This window comes from Carettochelys insculpta, chromosome 6 (genome assembly GCF_033958435.1).
Source record: "Carettochelys insculpta isolate YL-2023 chromosome 6, ASM3395843v1, whole genome shotgun sequence".
In the NCBI taxonomy this organism is placed as follows: domain Eukaryota; kingdom Metazoa; phylum Chordata; order Testudines; family Carettochelyidae; genus Carettochelys; species Carettochelys insculpta.
Window position 1 is genome coordinate 75,565,342 of NC_134142.1, and position 21,293 is coordinate 75,586,634.

At 43.3% G+C, this 21,293-nt stretch overlaps 1 protein-coding gene across 4 annotated transcripts in view; it reads right to left on the bottom strand.

The window, feature by feature from the left end:
• The window catches only part of USP47 (ubiquitin specific peptidase 47), a 129,043-nt gene extending 114,579 nt beyond the window's left edge, over nucleotides 1-14,464 (bottom strand). For 3 of the 4 annotated variants that reach the window (XM_074997377.1, XM_074997374.1, XM_074997375.1), the window contains exon 1: nucleotides 14,292-14,464. In XM_074997377.1, the coding sequence (XP_074853478.1) occupies nucleotides 14,292-14,330 (39 nt within the window). In that variant the 5' untranslated portion in view covers nucleotides 14,331-14,464. The remainder of the gene's footprint in view (nucleotides 1-14,291) is intronic. The other variant, XM_074997378.1, reaches the window with a different exon arrangement.
• Between the last annotated feature and the right edge of the window lie 6,829 nt (nucleotides 14,465-21,293).

Below are 21,293 nucleotides of genomic sequence, written 5' to 3' on the forward strand. Positions count from 1 at the left end.
CAGCCAGGCCCAACGGGTAGTGGTCAATGGTTCAATATCTGGACGGTGGTCAGTCTCAAGAGGAGTGCCACAAGGCTAGGTTCTGGGGCCAGTGTTGTTCAACATCTTTATTAATGACCTGGATGAGGGACTGGATTGCACCCTCAGCAAGTTTGTGGATGACACAAAACTAGGTGGAGAAGTAGATATGATGGAAGGTAGAGAGAGAATCCAGAGTGACCTGGATAAACTGGAGGACGAGGCCAAAAGGAATCTGATGCGGCTCAACAAGAAGTGTAGAGTTGTGCACCTGGGGCAGAAGAGTCCCGAGCATTGTTATAGGCTGGGGACCAACTTGCTCAACAGCAGTACAATGGAAAGGCACCTACGAGTTATGGTGGACGAAAGGCTGGATATGAGTAAAGAGGTGTCCTTGTAGCCAAAAAGGCTAATGGCATACTAGGGTGCATTAGGAGGAGCATTTCGAGCAGAGCTAGAGAAGTAGTTATTTCCCTCTATTCCGAGGCTGGTGAGGCCACATCTGGAATAGTGTGTCCAGTTTTGGGCCCCCACCCCAAGTATGAAAAGGACGTTGATTTGCTGGAGCAGGTTCAGCGGAGGGCCACAAAGATGATTAAGGGGCTGCAGCACAAGACGTATGAGAATAGACAGAGGGATCTGGGCTTGTTTAGTTTACAGAAGAGAAGACTTAGGGGTGATTTAATAACAGCTTTCAACTTTCTGAAGGGGAGCTCTAAAGAGGAGGGTGAAAAACTGTAGTGGAGTCAGATGGCAGAACAAGGAGCAATGGTCTGAAGTTGAAGAGATGTTGGTTAAATATTAGGAAAAACTACTTCACCAGGAGGGTGGTGAAGCATTGGAATGCATTGCTTAGATAGCTGGTGGATTTGCCATCCCTCAAGCTTTTTAAGTCCCGGCTTGACAAGGTCCTGGCTGGGATGACTTAGTGGGGGTAGATCCTGCTTGAAGCAGGAAGCTGGACTAGATGACCTCCTGAGGTCCCTTTCAGCCCTGTGATTCTGTGAGAAATCATGTCTCACTAGAGTTCTTTGAAGGGGTCAAAAAACATGTGGCTAAGGGATATAGTGTAGATACAGTGTACCTGGATTTCCAGAAAGCCTCTGACAAGGCCCTTCACCAAAGGCTCTTTCATAAATTAAGTAGTCCTGGTATAAGAGGGAAGATCCTTTCCTGGACTGAGAACTGGTTAAAAGGCAGGAAACAGAGGGTAGGAATAAATGGTAAATTTTCAGAATGGAGAGGGGTAACTAGTGCTGTTCCCAAGGGTCAGTACTAGGACCAATCCTATTCAACTTATTCATAAATTATGTTAAGAAGGGGTAAACTGTGAAGTGGCAAAGTTTGCAGGTGACACTAAACTTCTCAGGATAAGACTAAAGCAGACTGTGAAGAACTTCAACAGGATCTCACAAAACAGTGATTAGGCAACAAAACAGCAAATTAAATTTAATGTGGATAAACGTAAAGTAATCCACATTTGAAAAAAAAAAAACAAACTATAAATACATGCAATCTGGTTCAGGCTAATTTAGCTATAACTAATCAGGAAAGAGATTTTGGAGTCATCATGGATAGTTCTCAGAAAACATCAATGCAGTGTGCAGCAGCAGTCAAAAAAGCACACAGGATGTTAGGAATCATTAAATGCAGGAGATGAGAATAAGACCCTTATATAAAGCCCTTAGATAAACCCATTGTATGCCCACATCTTAAATACTGCATACAGTGGTGGTCACCTCATCTCAAAAACAATATATTAGCATTAGAAAATGTTCAAAAAAGGGGCAACTAAAAGGATTAGGGGGGTTGGAATGGGTCACACGCAGCACACAGTCAACCTGTGGAACTCCTTGCCAGAAGAGGCTGTGAAAGCTAGGACTATAAACAGGGTTTATAAAGAGAGCTAGATAAATTCATGGAGGTTAGGTCCATTAATGTCTACTAGCTAGGATGAAAAGGAACAGAGAGATGGCCATGTTAGTCTGTATTCCATCAAAACAATAAAGCAGTCCAGTAGCACTTTAAGGCTCTGTGCCTTAAATATCGAGTCTGTTCTAGTATGACTATGGTCTGAAGAAGTGGGTCTATCCCACAAAAGTTCATCCATGCCTTATTAGCATGCCACTCAAAAGCGGCATTTGTAGAAACGGCCAAGGTGCCTTCCAGTTCTAGTGCTCTATGTGTAACTCCCAGGCTGTCTCTACACTTGCATTCCTCTTTCGAAAGAGGTATGCAAATGAGGTGCAGATTTGCATACCTGGCACATCACTTGCATATTCCTATTTCAAAATAGCTTCTTTCGAAAGAAGAAAACCAGTGCAGACGCTGCTCTTTTTTTTGAAGATGGGGTTTACTTTCAAATTCTTCTTCCCATAAAAAAGGGAAGGATTCTTTCAAAGATGGGGTTTACTTTCAAAACCAGTGTATACACTGCTCTTTTCTTCTTTCGAAAGAAGCCATTTCGAAATATGTATATGCAAATATGCACCTCATTTGCACACCTCTTTCAAAACAGGAATGCAAGTGCAGAGACAGCCCCAGAGACAACAAAACCAATGACAAGGGAGAGTGAAGTCTCTGCTGTACCGCCTTGGCTTTTAGCTCATGTGGTAGAGCACAGGGCTCTAGCCCCTAAGGTCACAGTTTCATCCCCTTGTAAGGCTGACACACTCAGGTCATCCGCAAAAGTGGGGGCTTGTCCAGAATGAGCTGCTGAAAGGTCTCAGAAGCTTGGGACGTGCTTTCTCAGCTGAGGGAATTATGTAACCCCAGAGGCACTCAGATCACTGACACGGGGGAGTGAAGTCTCTGCTCTACAGTCTTGACTGAGAACCAGCTGGCTTTCAGCCCATGTAGTGAAGCACATGGCTTTAGCGTCTAAGGTCACAGGTTCATTCCCTCCTGCCGATGAGCCGGGTGTGTAGGCACTACATTATCAGGGATTTTTTCATCCCCTGGGCATAATCATCCCTGTGGGCCAGGGAAAACAAGCCTTTGGCTGTAAAACATCAATGCAAGCACATGATAAATCTAAAGTCTCATAGGCTGCAATTTAGCAGCCCCCGCCAACGGTCACTCTGAGTCACTTGGTTTCCCCAGTAACCTGAACTCATGAATAATTCATGATCATGGATTTAAATTCCGGGCCTCTGATTGGGTACAGGTGGGGTTTCTAGAGACTTCCACTGCCCAGAGGACCTGATTGAGGACAGGTGCTTAGAATTTTCGCATTGTAATTACCTCATGAATTATGCATGAACTTACCACATAAAAGCAGGGCTCGCCAGCAGTCCTGCGGCCCTTAGGGACACGGACTGGCATCTGTTACCTTACACAGAGGAGCGTGGCAGCTCTCACGCTGTGTTCGCTGAACTCTGAGGCCAGGCGCAAATTGCCGAAGAGCTGAAATCACGGCAGCGCCCGCAACACCTGGCGGCGCCGCCCATACCTGATTGGAGCCTGTGTGGCCCTGTGGCCCAGAAGCAGCGCCAGCGCCCCAGCGCACCTCACTGCTCACCAGCTCCACGCTTGCGTCTAGGAGCGGCAAGCAGACCCTTCGGCCAAGCCGCTGGGTGGCAAACTGGCCCCCCACTTTGGTGGGGGGGTACTGCGTACCCGGCGGCGCAACCTGGGGTCTGCCAGCTTGCACCATTGTCACCACTCCAGCCATACCACAGTCTACGCTGCTTCAAACGACAGACAACTTATCTCAGACAACACTACTGGACTGGACAGACACCGGACTCGACGAAAACCACGTAAAATTCCCCTTAGGCCCGTGGCATAGCCCGGAGCCTTATCACAGATATTGACACACAATACATATTTTAAAGGAAAAACTACAGGACTAGGGTACCGGGACCCCTCGTAGGGGGACGAGGGTCATTCTCTTGTTGTGCCTTCCTTTGGCGGGGGAGGGCAGTGGCTGGGGGCCCGACCCCTTAGGGCCGGGCCTAGAAACCCACATTAAATTACTAGACTAGTAACACACTTAATAATTAATTTGCTAGAATGTTAGCTGGTATTAGCAGTTTAAGGTTTTCTAAATATTAGCGATTAGATACTTATTCTCCATTGCAGTACTATATTTGTTTAATCATTTATTATAAAGGTGGAGGCATTACCTCCCTTTACTTACCTTTACCCTTCCAAATAAGTAGCCAGGTTCCCTGGCCTAGCCAATTATTGGCCTCCCGGCTTCCTTTTTAACCCAGAGTGAGTGTAAGGGCTCCCGGGCAATCAGGTTGGGCTTCTGGCAGAGAGCCACAGCCTCTCCAGCACCAACCACCTTTGGGCCAGAGTAGCAACCCGGCCCCAGGTAGGAGGCGAGGAGTAGCGCCCTTGCCCCACCTTTTTAAGGAAGCATAACGGGACTTTTAAAAACCCACCCTTATTCTCCTCTTTTTCCTTTAACCATTTTATATTTGCCTTCCGGAACAATAAAGATTTAATACAGGATCTCACAATGGATTTTGTACTGCTTGTAAGTGTTTAGCTACATCAATTAGTATAGACACATAAGTAGTTATAGTTAGTTGTGATTAGTATTGTGTTATTCTTAAATAAATCGTTACTTTGTTGCACCTTTTACTCGGTGTCCAGCCTCTGCTTTTCCGGGCCAGCCACTACCTGCCAGGGGACGCAAGCAGAGCCCAGGTGCACAACCCCAGTCTCTTCCACTCTGGTGGGGTGGGGGTGGGTCCTATCTAAACGTCCCTCCTCAAGGGTAGTTTCCTGGGAGACCTTGTAGGGCAGAGGATCTCGCCTTCCGGTTGGCTACCCAGGGCCGGCTGGTCATGAGAGGCACCTACTGCGACATACGTATGATTCCAAAGGAAGGACTATTTGGGACAGGGTTTGTAGGATTTGGTCCTATGTTAATGATGCAAATAAATTCTACCAAAAAAGCAAGCATTCCCACCTCATACCAATAACACAAATCTCTGGGATTGAGAGAGAGACTGAAAATGCCTCTATAGCCTAATGATTAGAGAAACTAAGTAAAGGTGGGTCCAGCTTCTTTCCCACAATCACTCACTATTTATCCAAAGTGGAACAGTTTTGGACTCCCCAGGGCTGAGCTTTAACGTACCTCTCACCACAAAAGCTTTGGATATAAACTGGAGATCTGGTCCTCCCACTCCAGTTTCTAGGAAATCCACGTGGTTTACCTTTCCCCTGCAAAGGGACTGGTGCCCTAGCTCTGGCTTAAGCTTCCCTGAACTTTCTGGAAGCATTACAAGCACCAGGTACAGAGGGATCAAGCAAAACAGATGCTTCAACCATTCTCCGCAGTCAGATTTATTTTTCTGTCCCACCTGCTTAATTCAGGGTCTGGGAGTATCTGCATCTCCATCCATATCACCGGACAGGGACACCCACAGGCATCTGCAAATTTCTAGGGTTCTAGATACAAAATTTGTACCCACATCTGTAAACTGCAAAAATAAGTCGCAGATATCCATATCTACATCCACTAATACAGATGTTCATGGATATAAACCTGATATCCACAGATCTGCAGGACTCTCCTAACCTATAAGGTGCCATAGGACCTCTTATTGAGACATATTGCTGTGGAGTTGCATCTGACGAAGTGGGTCTTTACCCATGAAAGCTTGTGCTCCAAAATATCTGTTAGTCTAGAAGGTGCCATAGGACTTCTTGTTGTTCTCGAAGATACAGACTAACATAGCTATCTCTCTGATACTTGTCTCCTAACCTCAGTTTCTCTACAGGAGGCACATTAAGCGCCTGCCCTCCCCCACCCCCCAACCACATACATTTACCACTGGAATGGCCTTTTGTTCCCCATATATTATATCAAGGTGCACAGAGTTCTTTGTCCTGCATGGCTCAAGTTCCTTAATCTCTTCATAGACCATCAGGCAGTCCCAAGCTGTCAAGGAAGCTAGATTACTGCCTACCATCACTGGGGAAAATGAGTCTGTGCTGAGTGAATCTATGGCCAAGAAATGCTGCTGGGAGCAGGGAAATAAGGACCTATCAGAGCCAACCTTCCACTACAAAGAAATGTGGGTGCAGCTAACAGGCACTACAGTGCAAGATTATACAAGAAAAAGGAACATGAGGCACAGCCAAAAGGTGACATATGTCAGAGTACCAGCTGAATGAGGGAGACCTTTAGAAATAAGGTAAAAGTATCAAAAGGCAGGAAAAAAAAGTTGAGGTCTCCTGCGTCAAGAGGGACTCACAAGGGAAATTGGCATTTTGCACCAGACTACCTCGAGTAAAAAACTGTTGCAGGATCAGATTAGGCAAAAAAAACCTTTCTGATACAACAAATATAGATTCCCCCCAATACCAGGCCTGCTAGGAGAAGGGGAGCTAGTTAGAGTCACTAGGTTTTGGATGTTTTATTGTTTGGTATGATTTGTACTCCCCAGTACCTAATGTGTTAAGGAAAGAGCATAAAGATAATAGCCTGCACCAAATTTGTGTTGTCGTCAGCTGCATCATGTCTCAGAGGTAAATGGCAAACCACAAGTTTCACCATCTTTTGGGGGTAGAATTAGGGAATAGGAGTGTTTACATCCTCGGGAGTCTGAAGGGACACTACTTGTGCCCAGAGAGCTGAGACAGATATACAGCAGTTTCCAAGGCTTTGAAAGGGGGTGTCAGACTACATATCTGAGCCCCAAGAGGGAACCTAGGGACACGGAGATTGGCTTGACCTCATTCAGGCTCCATCATCATAACAGACCTTTTGGAATCCATAAAACATAGGATTGCTGTGAGGGAAATCCAAACCTAGCAGATGGCTAAGAAGGGTTACACTATGTGAAGTAAATAGTAGTGGAAATTGATATTGTAGAGGCCTAGTTTCAGTTTTAAATAAATATGAACTCCTATAGTCCATGTTTTCTCAAACTAGTCTCAAAACATTTTTTCAAAAGGACAAAGGTATCATTATGTCCATTTTACAGATGGGAAAATGGAGAGAAAGTAGCTTGCCAGAGGGCATCCAGCAGGCCAGTGGCAGGTCTCAAGTCACACTCCAGCATTCTAACTGAGCTACACTACATAATATCGCTCAGATCCCTATAATGGAAAACTCTTAACTCCTTCATTGTAACAGCTAAAAAGCATCCAGTAGCCCAAAAAAACGACACATTTAATTTGTTTTGTTTTAATTGGACACCAGATCATCCACTTTAATGATGAAATAAGACATTTCACTACTTGTCACATATATATAAGCATTTTAGATTAAACCACAACAGAAATGGAGGGAATAAAATTATAGCAAATTCTCAATTTTACAGACTAATGGGGGAGAGGGGAGTCCATTAATGCAGAAAGACCATTAAATCAGAACATTTTTTATTCTAAAGAGATGGTATCAAGTGCCCACCCACCCCCACTAGGTTCCTGCAGCTGCAGTCCACCCCCACCCAAATAAAATGCAAGTGACTCACCAGAGCCACCACCCCTCCAACCACAGCAGTGGCAGCTCCAGAGACTCTGGTAAGTTGCCTTAGAACTTTTTTTTTCTTCCTTTTGGCAGGGGGAGGGGCACACACTGGTGGCTTTAGGATTTTACAGACCCCCAGCAGACTTCAAGAACAAAAATCAGAGAGGGGCTGGCAGTTTACTGTATACGATTATACAAAAGCAATACTGACAATTTTAATATATTTGATTATTTCTTGTTTTAAAATATTGCAAAAAAAAATTCTGGTCTCATCAGCACATTGAACCTGATACAACACGATTAGTTTTAACATATATATTTATCCATATAATTTTCTCAAGCACAGATCAGATTCCTAGCCAAGAACAGCATTTACTGAAAATTGTGTTCACTATATAAAAAACTAACAAGACAACATTCTGGCAAGCTTTACAGAATAAATTTTAAAAACTCTATTTGGAAATAGAAATAAGTGTACAGAAATTTGAAAATTCTCTATTCTGGGACCTTTGGAGTAATTAAAACTACATTTATCGAAGAATAAAATCAGTGGCTTTCCTGAAACAAGGAAACAGAAGGATATCACTCCTTCATGTCTCAACTGCCTCATCTCCAATTCCAATCCAATCACTGAATCAAGAGTACAGATTTATGAGCTGACCTAGCATTCACCATGGAATCTTCAACTGCCCCAAAAGAATCATCAGCAACATGGACATTTGAAGTCCCACCTGCTCACAGTGACTCCAATGCCACTACAGTGAAATATAATACCTTATATATGGCATCTGTGTATCAATATCTGTTCCACCTTGAAGCTCAAGCTCATCTACAAGATGGATATAATGCATTTAATGCGGTTTTGGACTCAGATTCACTTCAGGATGTTGTAAGGCAACATAGTCTCAAACTCTCTCACATATGCACCACTGATTTAACAACTGAAAGTATAAAATATGCATAGTTTATACTGACAAGCGTACTTTGGACAGCTCAAAGTACCACATATTCTCCCTCCTTTACCAACTGCTAATTAAAAATGACACCCTGAAGTAACTACAGAAATTGCTTACTTAGGAAAGAAATATTTGGCTGTAATAATGCATTTTAACCATAAACTAGCAGATGAAAAAGAAGCATCCAACATCAGATGACCAAGCTCCTCCCTGGGCAAACTGATCCATAAATCACAATGTGGCAAATACCACAGTGCAAGGAGCCCCAAACTTATGGCATATTACTGATTCCTTGCTAAATTTTATGTGATCAGTATCACAAGCTATAAGTAGCTTGTTTGAAGCACACTTCCAGACTCCTAGGGTATAGGCTGTATCACTAACCACTTACCAGCTGGAACGAAATACTTAACAGTCAACCCTTTCAACAACTATATTTGGTTCTTAAACTCAGAGAACACTTTAAAGTTGGAAGAATATAAAAAGCTCAATTAAAAAACATTACTGCTTGTAAAGCACTGCTTTAGGGTAATTAGGATATCCTCAGTATACTTTCAGCTAAAAGACACCCTTAACCCAAAGCTGAGTAGCAGCACTACAAAATACAGCAGGTAGTAAACCAAAAAGAAAGAGAGACATAAAAACTGAAACCGTAAATCATATTTATGTTAGATAAGTAAGTTGCAGCTATCAGATGCCCTATATCAGTTTTATAAAATCAATACATTTTTAGTCATGATTATTGTCAATAAGCACACAGACAACACATCCTAATTCCAAATCCACACTGACATACACAAAAGCCTGTGAAAACCAGTATCCATTATGAATAGTGACAGAGAGATAGCTGTGTTAGTCTGTGTTCTATCAAAACAAAAAAGCAGTCATGCAGCACTTTGAAGACTGACAAAATAATTTATTAGGTGATGAGCTTTTGTGGGACAGACCCACTTCTTCAGACGTAGCCTTACCGAAACAGACTCAATATATAAAGCACGGAGGTCCAAAAGTTTTTATCAAGGTTGACGAATCAGAAGAGCAGAGGCTTTATATACTGAGTCTGTACTGGTAAGGCTATGATCTAAAGAAGTGGGTTTGTCCCACAAAAGCTCATCACCCAATTAATTATGTTGTTACTCGTTGAAGTGATACATGACTGCTTTTTTGTTTTAATATCCATTGTGTGTGTTATGGAATGCAGACTCCACGGCAGAGGGGAAAAGGGAATTCCAGAACTGAAGACACTTAACTGAAAATATCTTGCTATTAATGGCTTCCCACTTAAAGCAAGAATCATTGATAGTTCAGACATCCTAGACCACATGGAAAGAGGCACTCTCCAATCTTGTAGCTGTGACCCATACCATTCATAACTTTTAACAGCCATTGCTGTAACTGACTCGTCTAGGAAACTGACATTTTAAATCTCACCATTCTTGTCCCAAGCTAAGAAAAGCAATATTAAATAAGCAAAATATTAAATATTGTCTTTCAAGAGAACCTGGTTCAAATCCCACTCTAATTTCCTGAAGCACCAAAGTTACGCAGCATGTACTGCAAAACTGTAACTCAGCCCCTTCAGGAAGTAGTAAGAAAAAACAGTGACTTCCTCTTCAGCCAATAAGCACCAGCACTACAAACTCCTTAAAGATCCATGTCATCTTCCATTTGTGGTAGTATAGTGGGGAGGGAGTCAGTCAGTAAAATCAAGGAAAACTGAAGAGCCCAAGGGGAATATCTTTTGTTTCAAAAGGGAACCAGAGAACACAGTTCACCCACCCCTCTCAAAATAGTGTTCCTCCTCTTATGAGTCTATTATTGAATCCAACAGGTGCAGCTAGTGAATACCTATCTAAAAAAACATTAATCTTCCTTGAACCCTACTTCAAGCAAAGGGTACACCAACAGGGCTGTGTGCACAGTGGGAAGGGTACAAAGAAACCCGCCCCCCCCACCCAGGCAATGGGTACAAGAGGCAATGCCTCCCCCGGGTCTTAGCTCTCAATCTCTCCCTTCTTCCTATCCTACCCTTATTCTCAAAAACACAGTCCTATGGCACCTTAAAGACTAAGGGCTCGTCTAAACTACCTCCCTACTTTGAAAGGAGGATGGTAAGTAGGGTGTTGGGAATTTATTAATGAAGCGCTGCGCTTCAACAAGCAAATTCCCCCCATGGCAACTTTGAAGTTTTAGACTTCGAAGTGCTGGGGACTTCGAAGTACCCCAGGTACTCTGAAGTACCAGCAGGTGAGCTGTGGCTAGAAATGTGCCAGCACTTCGAAGTTTAAAACTTCGAAGTAGCCGCGTGGGTGGTGGGGGGAGGGAATTTATTTATGAAGTGCTGCGCTGCATATGCAGCACTTCACTGAGCAAACTCACAACACCCTACTTACCATCCTCCCTTCAAAGTAGGGAGGTAGTGTAGACACACCCTAACAATTTTATTTATTAGATAATGAGCTTTCATGGGTAAGACTCACTTCACTAGATTTTGGAAAAAATATAAAAACAGCATATATTAATAGCTGGCGGGAGAGAAGAAGGAAAAAAAGGAAAGAAAAAAGCAGGGAGTCACCTATCATTAACAGCACGTCTGGAAAGAGTAAACTAAGTGAGATGGATGCCATTCCCCTGTATATCAAAGATAGGGAAATTGTCCTTGTAAAATGAAATGGGTCTTGCCCACAAAAACTAATTACCTAATAAATAAATGTTACTGTAAGGTGCTACAGAACTGGGGTTTTTTTTGTGTGTGTGTGAACAGACTAACAGGGTTACTCCTCTGAGGACATCCTTATTCCGACAGTCCCGAGGGATCACACAACAGCAGCTTGCAGACTCCTGAATCTTCCTCTGAAATTGGCTCTGTAAACTTAACAGTGAAAAGCTTGTCATCTTGTCAGACCTATTAGCATAACACAGAACCTGTGAAAGAGACATGAAGTGGTAATTAAAGGCACGTGCCAACTGTTAATTTACTGACAAACAGTTGTATATCATGTCCACAGGACCTTAACTTAAGATTTGCTTTAAATATTCCTTAGTTTACGGCTGAAGCTTGTAAAAATAAATCACATCTCTAAAAAAAAAATCCTCTCATAGCTATGTATTTGCACAATCTGAATATTCAGCTTTAGCGTTAAATGTTTTCAGACAGTTTTTTAAAATAAACTCTAAAATCAGCAGTCAGTTAAGATAACCTGCCTCAGAGTGGTTCCCACCTGCCCTGGGAACACTAATTTTTTTTTCAGGAAGAAGGGTGCTTTTGAAACCTGGATTTCCTTTTGAATGAATCCCATCTACATGGCTGTTTTGGCTTTCAAAATCAGGTCTCCCAGAATTAAAATCCCATGCAAGTATGCAAATGAGGCATAAGATACTTAAATCTAGCACTCATTCGCATTTCAGATCAGCCACATCTGCATGTCCCTTCCAAAAGGGAAAGGGCAGTGTAGCCACAGCCATAATGTCAACATTGCGTGTGTTATTTGGATTAGATGTGTGGATCTTGCAGGGCTTTAAGATATCTCCTCTATCTGAGTTCTTACACAAAAACACTATTTTGTGTCACTTGTATTATGAAGAAAATTTTATTTTACAAAAGTCACAAAAACAAATTTACTTCACTACAAAGTAAACCCTCAATGTTTACATCATGCAGTTGTGTTCCACTGTGTTCATTTACAAAAAAAGTGAGGTTTCTGAAAAGAATCCCAACAAAAACCTGTAATTTACAAAGTGATTATCAACATACATCATTTACAAATGTCATGATATTTTCTTAAAGACACCAAATCCATGACAACTGTACAGGGTAACAACAGGAGTGAGGACCCTATGGCCCATGGGCCAGATCCAGCATGTGAAGTATAGGGTTGTTTCCCCTTCCACTACATCAGCGAGCTTATACTAGCACGAGAGTCCTACCATCTACCCCCCTACTCCGCCCCCAAGAGTCAATCTGGCCTGAGGAGTACAGGGTAGGGAAAGAAAGAAGCCCTGAATTTTTGGCCCTCCTACCCTTCCTCTCCTTCCCACTGGAGGAAAGTGTCTTTCTGCTTTTCAGTCAGGAGCCATGTCAAAAAAGTTTTCTGTGGGTTTTTGTTTGCTTGCTTGCTTCTCACTTTTCTATGGGCCCCAAAGCAATTTTTCCATGGGTCAGTGGCCCCAATCCAAAAAAGGTTTCCCATGCATTTTAAAAGTTATCCCCCTCTACCTGTTCCCTTTACTTCCTTCATACCAAAGGAAAAAAATCCTAAACTGAGCAGATAGTTAAAAATATATATCTGAAGCACATGTATTCTGAATATGAAAAAAAATTAAGGAATACCCCCAGCTAGGTTCTTCTGTTAATTAACCCTATTTATTCAAGTTACCCACCACAAGTGCAACAGGCTTCTTCTGTCAGTCTCTTATTTCCTAGTTTCACCCATCTCTACTAGCTATGTCCCCTCCTGTCTCGGGGTGCTTTAAAAAAATACTTTAAGTTTTAGAAATATTTCCCTCCAAGTACTGCTTTCCATCATGCTATTTCCTTATAGCCGTCACCTATACATTTCCACCCCACACACTCAGAATGTCCAACATTTCTATAAAATTCAGGAATATTTGTACTACAGCAGTTCTCTGGCATTCAGGACTCAAAAGGCCAATTGCCAAACCAGTAAGAAGACATCAGAAAGTTTACAATCTAGATATAAAACAAGACAGAACAGATGGGAGGGGAAAAAAGTCTAATTTCAGTGGGACGACAAAATAGCAATAAATAATGAGAACAATGAATCGCTAGAAAGGTGAACTGAGTCTATTAGCTTACCTGTTACATCCAAGGTTCCCAAAAGAATTTGCTAAAAATCTTGTATATTATGAATTGTCTTAACAGATAATTGCTATAGCTTTGTTCGTCACTTAAAATCTATTCTCCCTTTCAGTACAAAATGGGATACGGTTCCATTCTCCTCTGCTTTTGCTGCTTATATGTAGCCTGTTACAGTCAGCAAACCTCCCTCTTTCCCTACAGCTGAAAAGAGCAGCCTTTTTCTGCAAACAGGGACACAATTGGCTGCCAAATCAATTCTCTTTTCACAATCCCAACCCACGACACACCTTCCTGCTTCCTCCACCATCCTCAAACAACTCTACAGAGAAGATTCGACCTCCTCCAAGCCCCTCCAAAACAACAAAAACAAACAACTCCACGTTGGGACCAGTCTCTTCAAACCTCATAGACGCCTTCCCACCTGTTCCCAGCCCTATGTTTACTCTTTCTGCTCCTCACAACTCTCAGACTGAATCTCTCCCTGTGCCCTCCCACAAAGCCCCCCACAGGGCCTGCCCTCCACCCAGACGTCACATGGGCAATTTCCCTTCCTACCCCCGCGTAAAGGGCCCTGTCTAACTTCACTTGAGCATGGCCCGTCGCCTACCTGCCCCTCAAACACCCAAGAACCTCGCCGCCAGGGGCGGTACACTGTAGCGTCTCTTCTTCTCCCGTCAGACAAGAAGCCGCACTACTCAGACTTCATCTTTTCCTCCTTCACACACCCCTCTGAGCCATCCGCTCGCGGGCAGAGGGGCTGCCCTCAGCCTCCCGCAGCCCACACGCCGCGCCTCCTTCCCACACAACCCCCGCACGCAGTGACACCGACAGGTGCCTTGCACTGCACCCGCCCCCCCCCGGGCCTTGCACTTACCCTGAGAAGACCCAACCCCCCGCCACCCCACCAGACACACGCATGCGCCCCCTGGGCGAACGGGGCTGCCAGTCGCTCCACCACGCACCTCCCCTAGCCCGACCCTCAGCGAGTCCTCCCCTCACCTACGCCGCGGCCCGAGGCCTGCCTGGCAGCAGCCTCCTACCCCGGCCGCACGGGCCCCACCTCTTTGGGGACGAGCCGGTTCTCTTCGCTGGGCACCATGGCCGGTGGCGCGGCGCTGGGCCCGCAGCAGCCTGGACCGCGGAGTCGTCAGCAACGACCGGAGGAGGCGAAAGGAGACGAGCGGCTCATCCTCCCCTCTCCACACGCACCGGCCGCGACCAGCACCCCCTCCGTCACTGCCAGCCAATGGGAAAATGGCCGACGACAAACCTCGCGAGAGAGGTTGGTCTCGCGCGTCCATCCCAGCAGCCCTGGCTGCGTGGTCTGGTCTTGCGCCGCCTGGGCCTGGCCGGTCGGGTCTTGTTTTACTCGCCTGCGCTCCTCGCCCTTACCTGAGGGAGGGATGTGGGGCGGCGCGTGCTGCAAACTAAGCCGGGGGACGGGGGGCAGGTTTATGTAACGGCGAAACGCAAACCACGTTGTGTCGTTGTGGAAAGTTTCCAGGCAGCCCGCCCAAGCCGGGAGGGACTCAGACATCCTGGTCTCTCCCGCCCTTCGGCCTCCGCTGTGTGTCGCTGCACCCGCCAGCTGGGACCTCCTCCGCACAGCCCTCGTGTCCAAGCAGTTCTGAAGCAGGGACCCCTATGGCCATAGTGTTCTGAAAACACGTGCAGGACAACTAGCCGCATTCAACTAGACAAGTAGACACGTGTAGCTAGTGACTAATGTGTTGGACACCATAGCTCTAAAGCTTTAAGGACTGTGCTTACCTTCAGGTTTGTGGTGAGTCTCCTAGAGCAGGGTTTCTTAAAATTTTTGAGACCACGGAACACCAGACAATATTTTTATATGGAACACCTAAGAAAATGTTCTTCAAAAATTGTCACACAAAAAACACTCCACAACAGAAAAAAACTAAAAAGTAACTTAATAAGGTATCACAGCAATGAAGAAGTAACATTCTTTCTGGTTTTAATAACCAAAAATACATTATATACTTTGAATTATTTTTCCATATGCTCTCAGCACACCTGCAAGTTCTTCACAAAACACCAGTGTTCTGCAGAACATAATTTAAGAAAAACTCCTAGAGAACTTGCTGTAGGAAACCTTTTAACAAATTAATGCATTAAATAGCAATTTGAATCCTACTCCCAGTGTGTTAATATTCCTTTATCATATTTTGGACTTCTTAAATCCAATAGTCTCTGGTCTGGCAACATCCTGCCTGCCAAACCAGGGTGAGAGCTGAATCTGGAAGTCCCACTTACCCTGCTTGAAGAGAGGGCCTTGGGACGTAGCATCCGCCTGCCCAAACCCCATGGCAGCTCTGGGAATGCAAGGACAGAGCCCTGTGGCAGCCAAAGAAGCTTGGAGTCTAAGGCAAATGGGATGCTGGGCTGACTGAGGCAGAAGCCCTGGTCCAGTAAATTCTGTTGTTTGAGACCTGTCAGTTCCCAACCATGCCTGACCATAGAGGTGCAACATGTGCTTCTTTGTCACAGTTACATGCCAGGTTTCTCCTCTGTGCCTAACTACTTACTCAGTTTTGTATTGTCCTATGACTTATGAAATACAAAGTAACCATTCAAATAAATTTATTCTGTGGGAAAGAAGAGAGAAACTGAGCACATCAAAATTTTAAGCAGTTTTTAAAAACCAGTTCAGCACTTGGTAAGAAAGGAACTTGTGGTTTTTTGATTACTTGAATTTGTTTGTTTTTTAATCTGGGATTATTTTTTTAGTTAGCACTGGATCCTGAATTATTTGGCACCCAAAACTCCCATCAATTTCTCCTCCATTGTTCTTGATGGTGATTTTAGGTGATCAAGGCAAACAAGATCAAAATGGTAGCAGTGGAATAAATATACTGAAGGGTTGAAGGAGCTCACAAACTTGTTTAACTTTATGTAGTTGAGTAGTTCAGCTAATTTTGGTGGGCTGACTCCTGTGCTGAAGTGTTTGAAGAATCTGAGCTATTAATTATAAAGTAAAATACATTTTAAAAAAAATCTGAGGGAATCATTCATGTTTGTGACATCTGTGTGCCTGAATGTAAGGTAAAAGCCAAAATAGGTAGACATAGCAAAACTTGATTTTATACAATTTAAAAAAGAAATATTAATGTTTATTTTAAGCATATTTTATTTTAAGGTTTTTAAATTTTCATAGATGCGCAAAATTATAGGGTGTCTAATTACAGTAGATGTTCACATTCAAAATGTAAAACAGTGAAATACAAACTCTTAACAAATACAAAGTAAATAACATTAAGTTCTTAAAACGGAGTTGTCAAGCAACATTAGCTTTCCCTATCCATTTCAGTTTTCATAGATGGAAATATATTTTCCTCAATTTTTGAGGGTATGGTGAAATTAACAATTACTGATAAAAATCTGGAAAGTATAAAAATAAGACCGAGAGAGGAAACAAGTCTCTAATCCTACAAATATCTTTGCATTTACTTAATTTTACACACAGGAGCTGTCCCTTTGAAATTAAAGAGACTTAAATACAAAGGGAGTATTTAACCATATGCATAAGTCTTGGCAAATTCAGGACCAATGTGTGTAAAACCACAAGTGAAGTATACATTATGGCTACATCTACACTAGCACACTACGTCAAAGCAGACTATTTCGACGTAAGAACAGCGAAATAGGCTACTTTGACGTGTATCATCTATACATCCTCCAGGGCTGGTGCCATCGATGTTCAACATCGAAGTAGCAACAGAGAATGTTGAAAGGAACTGCCCTGGAAGGAAATGTGGAGCATCCACACACACAAGATCTCCCCGTCGAAATAAGGGGCCAGTAAAGCCCCAAGCCGCTCCCTTAAAGGGCCCCTCCCAGACACACTTGGCCTGCACAGCACAAGATCCACAGAGCCAACAACCAGTTGCAGACCCTCTACACACAGCATGGACCCCCAGCTGCAGCAGCAGCAGACGCCAGAAGCCCTGGGCTAAGGGCTGCTGCACACAGCGACCATAGAGCCCTGCAGGGGCTGGACAGAGCATCTCTCAACCCCTCAGCTGATGGCTGCCATGGAGGACTCTGCTACTTCGACGCAGCAGGACATGGATCGTCTACACACGCCCTACTTCGACGTTGAACATCGAAGTAGGGCACTATTCCCATCTTTGGGTAGGAATAGCGATTTTGACGTCTTGCCGCCTAACATTGATTTCAACATCAAAATAAAGCACGGTGCATGTAGACACGACGCGTACTATTTCGACGTTGTGCCAGCTACTTTGAAGTAACTGGCTAGTGTAGACGCACCCTATTTTTCACTTACATTACCTTAAATGGTTTGGCAAGATTATTTTAATTTGGAGATTTTGTCAAAAAATTGTGTATGGCAACTTTTTTATACGAAGACTAAATACAATGTGAATAAAATGTTAGTATTCAAATTTGTGAAATACTGACTCAGGGAAAGTAGTTATAAATAACTTTTACAAAAACTTGGTTTTTAGACAAAAAAGGGTTTGTGTGCACATCTCACTAGCGAGAATAACATACAATGTATGGAATCTATATATTTTCATAGAAATATTTCCTTCATTATTTCAGTGTTGTGTGGTGGAAAGAAGCAAAATTAATCAGAATTGAGCTTACCTTCCTATACCCAGAAAAAAATTAGTTCAATACCTATGAAATCCACTGCACGCGGGAATGCTGAAAATTTGGAGCTAAGCTCTCAGCAAGATATTGCTTTAGGGTTCACTGAAACTGATCTTTTTATACCAATAGTGGGGAGACTGTAGTTCTTCAGGCTATTCCCATCATTCACTTAAGCCGCGTGTACACGACAGCACTCTTTTGAAAGGGTAAACTTCGAATGATAACATTGGCATTTTAGCCTTTTGAAAGAGCATGGCTACACCCAGAAAGCAGATCGAATCTGCTCTGTTCTTTTAAAAGGGGAACCTACACACAGCTCCATGTGCTCTTTTGAAAGAATGGAGCAGGACACTCTGCACACTGGGTTGCATAGTGGACAAGCCCTTCTGGGGGCTGCAGCCAGCTGCTTCCTTAAAGAGCCCCTCCCCAACACCTTCACCCTGCACACACTGAGGCCTGAAGAGATGCATCAAGCCAAGCAGAGCCTGTGCGGGAACTAGAGGGCTAGCATGCATCCTAATGGAGCCCCAGCAGCTGTTCCTGGCATTTGGCTATTCTGGACTCTCATGATTGACAAAACAAAAGAGGAACAATGTAGCAGAAATGTCTCACTTTAAAGAATAACAAAGTGATTCATTCAGTGACCAGCTTTCATAGGACAGACCCACTTCATCAGATCAATGTCATTTCCAAGACAGACTGACATAAGTACAGAGGACCCCCCAAAAAAAAGTTGGAATAAAAACTGACAAATACATAGGACTGAAGGAGGGGGCGGCGGGGGGGAAGGGAGATGTTAATTGTCCTGCCTGAGATAATCACAAGCATCAAAGGAAGGGAAGATGTCCTTGTGATGTGTGAGGTAATTGATGTCTCTGTACATACCACGTATTAATATGTCAAATTATTTCTTCTCTGTGCCCAAATCAAGAAACTCAGTACACATAAGCTGGTCAGTGAGCATTTCAATGGAGTGGGCCAATCTGTTAAAGACCTGAGAATTTGTGTCCTAGAGCAAAACGAATATAGAAAAAGATCAAAGAGAGAAATTTGCGAGCTAGAATTCATATTCACATTCAAATTTGACACAGCAGTCGCAAAAGCAAAATAGGTGGTGATTGGATTGAAGAGACAGAACTGTGACAGAAGTGCCTGATAGAAGCTAATACAATCAAGAAAGAACTGTCTGGAAGTTTCCAGGGATGGCATGTGACTACCATTATGTGACCAGCATCCTTGGTGTTACAGTTTCCTGTGAGATTTAACCTTTTGGTGCTTGAGGAATTCTTCCTGTCATGAACTAGGAAACTGAGATTCATGAATGAGAATCTTGCACAGGTGGCACTAATGGCACCATTAGGCCAGTAAAACATATTGTGGAATATTTTAATATTTAATATTTTAGTATCTGGATAAAAAATAGCACATATCTACTCCAATTATATAGCCAGTAATCTTTTAAAAATACATTCTATGTATTGGCCTAATTTATTTATAGAAGTAACTGTATGAACATCTAGCAATAGCCTGTGTTATGTGAAGCTCCTCTGGAGGCACTAATATAATTTAATCCAACATTTGTTTTTATCCAAACAGGAATTTGTTGTCTACTCTTTGAGACCCTAAGATATAGTACTTGAATATTTTCTAGTTGCTCTCGAGGTCTGTCCATTAAGTGAGTCACAATTTTATATGTCTCCTGATTCAGGAAAGCACACATTTAATGCTTACCTTGTTCTATATAAAAATAGCCCTGATCCAGGAAATTAAATCAGTAATCTCAGATGAGAAAAAAAATTGAAGTTTGATATGTACATCTCAGATGATAGGTGATTACACTCTGCTTCAGAAGTCTACTTTTGACTATCACAATGTTGAAGCATTTGTCAGTCTTCACACAGTGACACCTCCTACTAGTTTTAATTCAGTCTTGAGCTCAATTTAATGTTTGGAGAAGCTTTTTTGACCAGCCAACCTAAAAACAAATACATTCCAAACATCTCTCTGTACTGTGTTGATATTCTGGGGATTTAATTGAGTCTTGTCATAATTCAAGTGTAACTCCCATTCAAGGAGTTTTAGGTTGTTTCCTTTTCCCCCTGATATTTACAAAATGTCAACATCAGCAGAAACCATGTCACATCTCAACTGTGCAAGACTCTATTGTAAAAGAGGATAACAATTTAGGCTGAGATTTCAAAAGTTTCCTAAGGTGAATAGATGACTAATTCCCACTGAAATTTGATTGGATTTGGACACTTCTGTCTTCAGATACCTGTCAAAATCACAGCCTTGGCCTCATTTCACTGACAACAAGCCTGATGGTGCTTTCAAAGTTGAGGTTTGACTATTAGTTTTCTCTTCTGAGATTTAAAACAGGCAAGCGTAGGGGCAAAATCAAATTCTAAATGGAAAGAAAGTTACTATGAAGAAACTATTTCTCACAACACACAGCATCTCACATAAAACACGTTATACAAAGAATGTACAGAAAACAGCATCTCTGTTCCCTGGAGGATGTACAGGGGAAGTGGAATCGGGGTGAGGAAGCACTCCTGCAATGGAAAAATGGGGTGGGGCCCTGCTGTTCCCATGCAAACTCTTGCATGACCCAAATAGAAGGGGGACCCAGGACCCAAACAGGGGCAAACAGGACCCAGAGGGACTGAAGCAGCTGCCATCTTACTGGAGAATGGAGTGGGAGAGTGGGGGCTAGAAAAGAATGTAGAGGGACTAGAAAAGTCTCCATGGGGCTGAGATTGGGTTAGAAAGTAGAACCTGGAGGAGCTACATCAGCAACATCCAGTAGTAGGGTGGGTGGTGGAATGGCCTGAAAGAAGGCAAGAGACCCAGGACTCTCCTTCATAGCCTGGATCTGACTGATGCCCTTCCCCCCACAAACACACACTACATGTTAGTACCCCCATCCCTTTCCCCTCCTATCTCTCTGCCTTCTCATTTGCAGGGAGTGTCCTACTCCCCTCCCCCACGCTACAGCACAGGTCCATTTATTATAGTATCTGTGCACCATCTTTGATGTATTTATGTTCCCATCCTCTCTCTGAAGTAAAAGTGCTAATATTGTTCCCATTTTACAGATGGGGAAATGAGGTGCAGAGAGTGGGATCCACAAAAGGGACTTAGGTATTGTGATGCTGAGTACCATGGTACCTAAAAAAATCCCAGGATCCACAAAGTCTGAACTGGGCATTTATTTTAAAGTGAGACAATCATATCCCATTGGTCAGCATAGAGGGCTGGCTTCTGTGGATTGCATTTGAAGGTGAGTTCCTAAGGTTGCCAACTGTATAATCACACAAACTCAAAGACCCTTGCCACACCCATTTCTTGAGCCCATACCCCAGCCTTCCCCTTCTCCAAAGCCCCATCCTCTGTGCACTCCATCCCACTTCTCTCTGTTGCTTTCTTT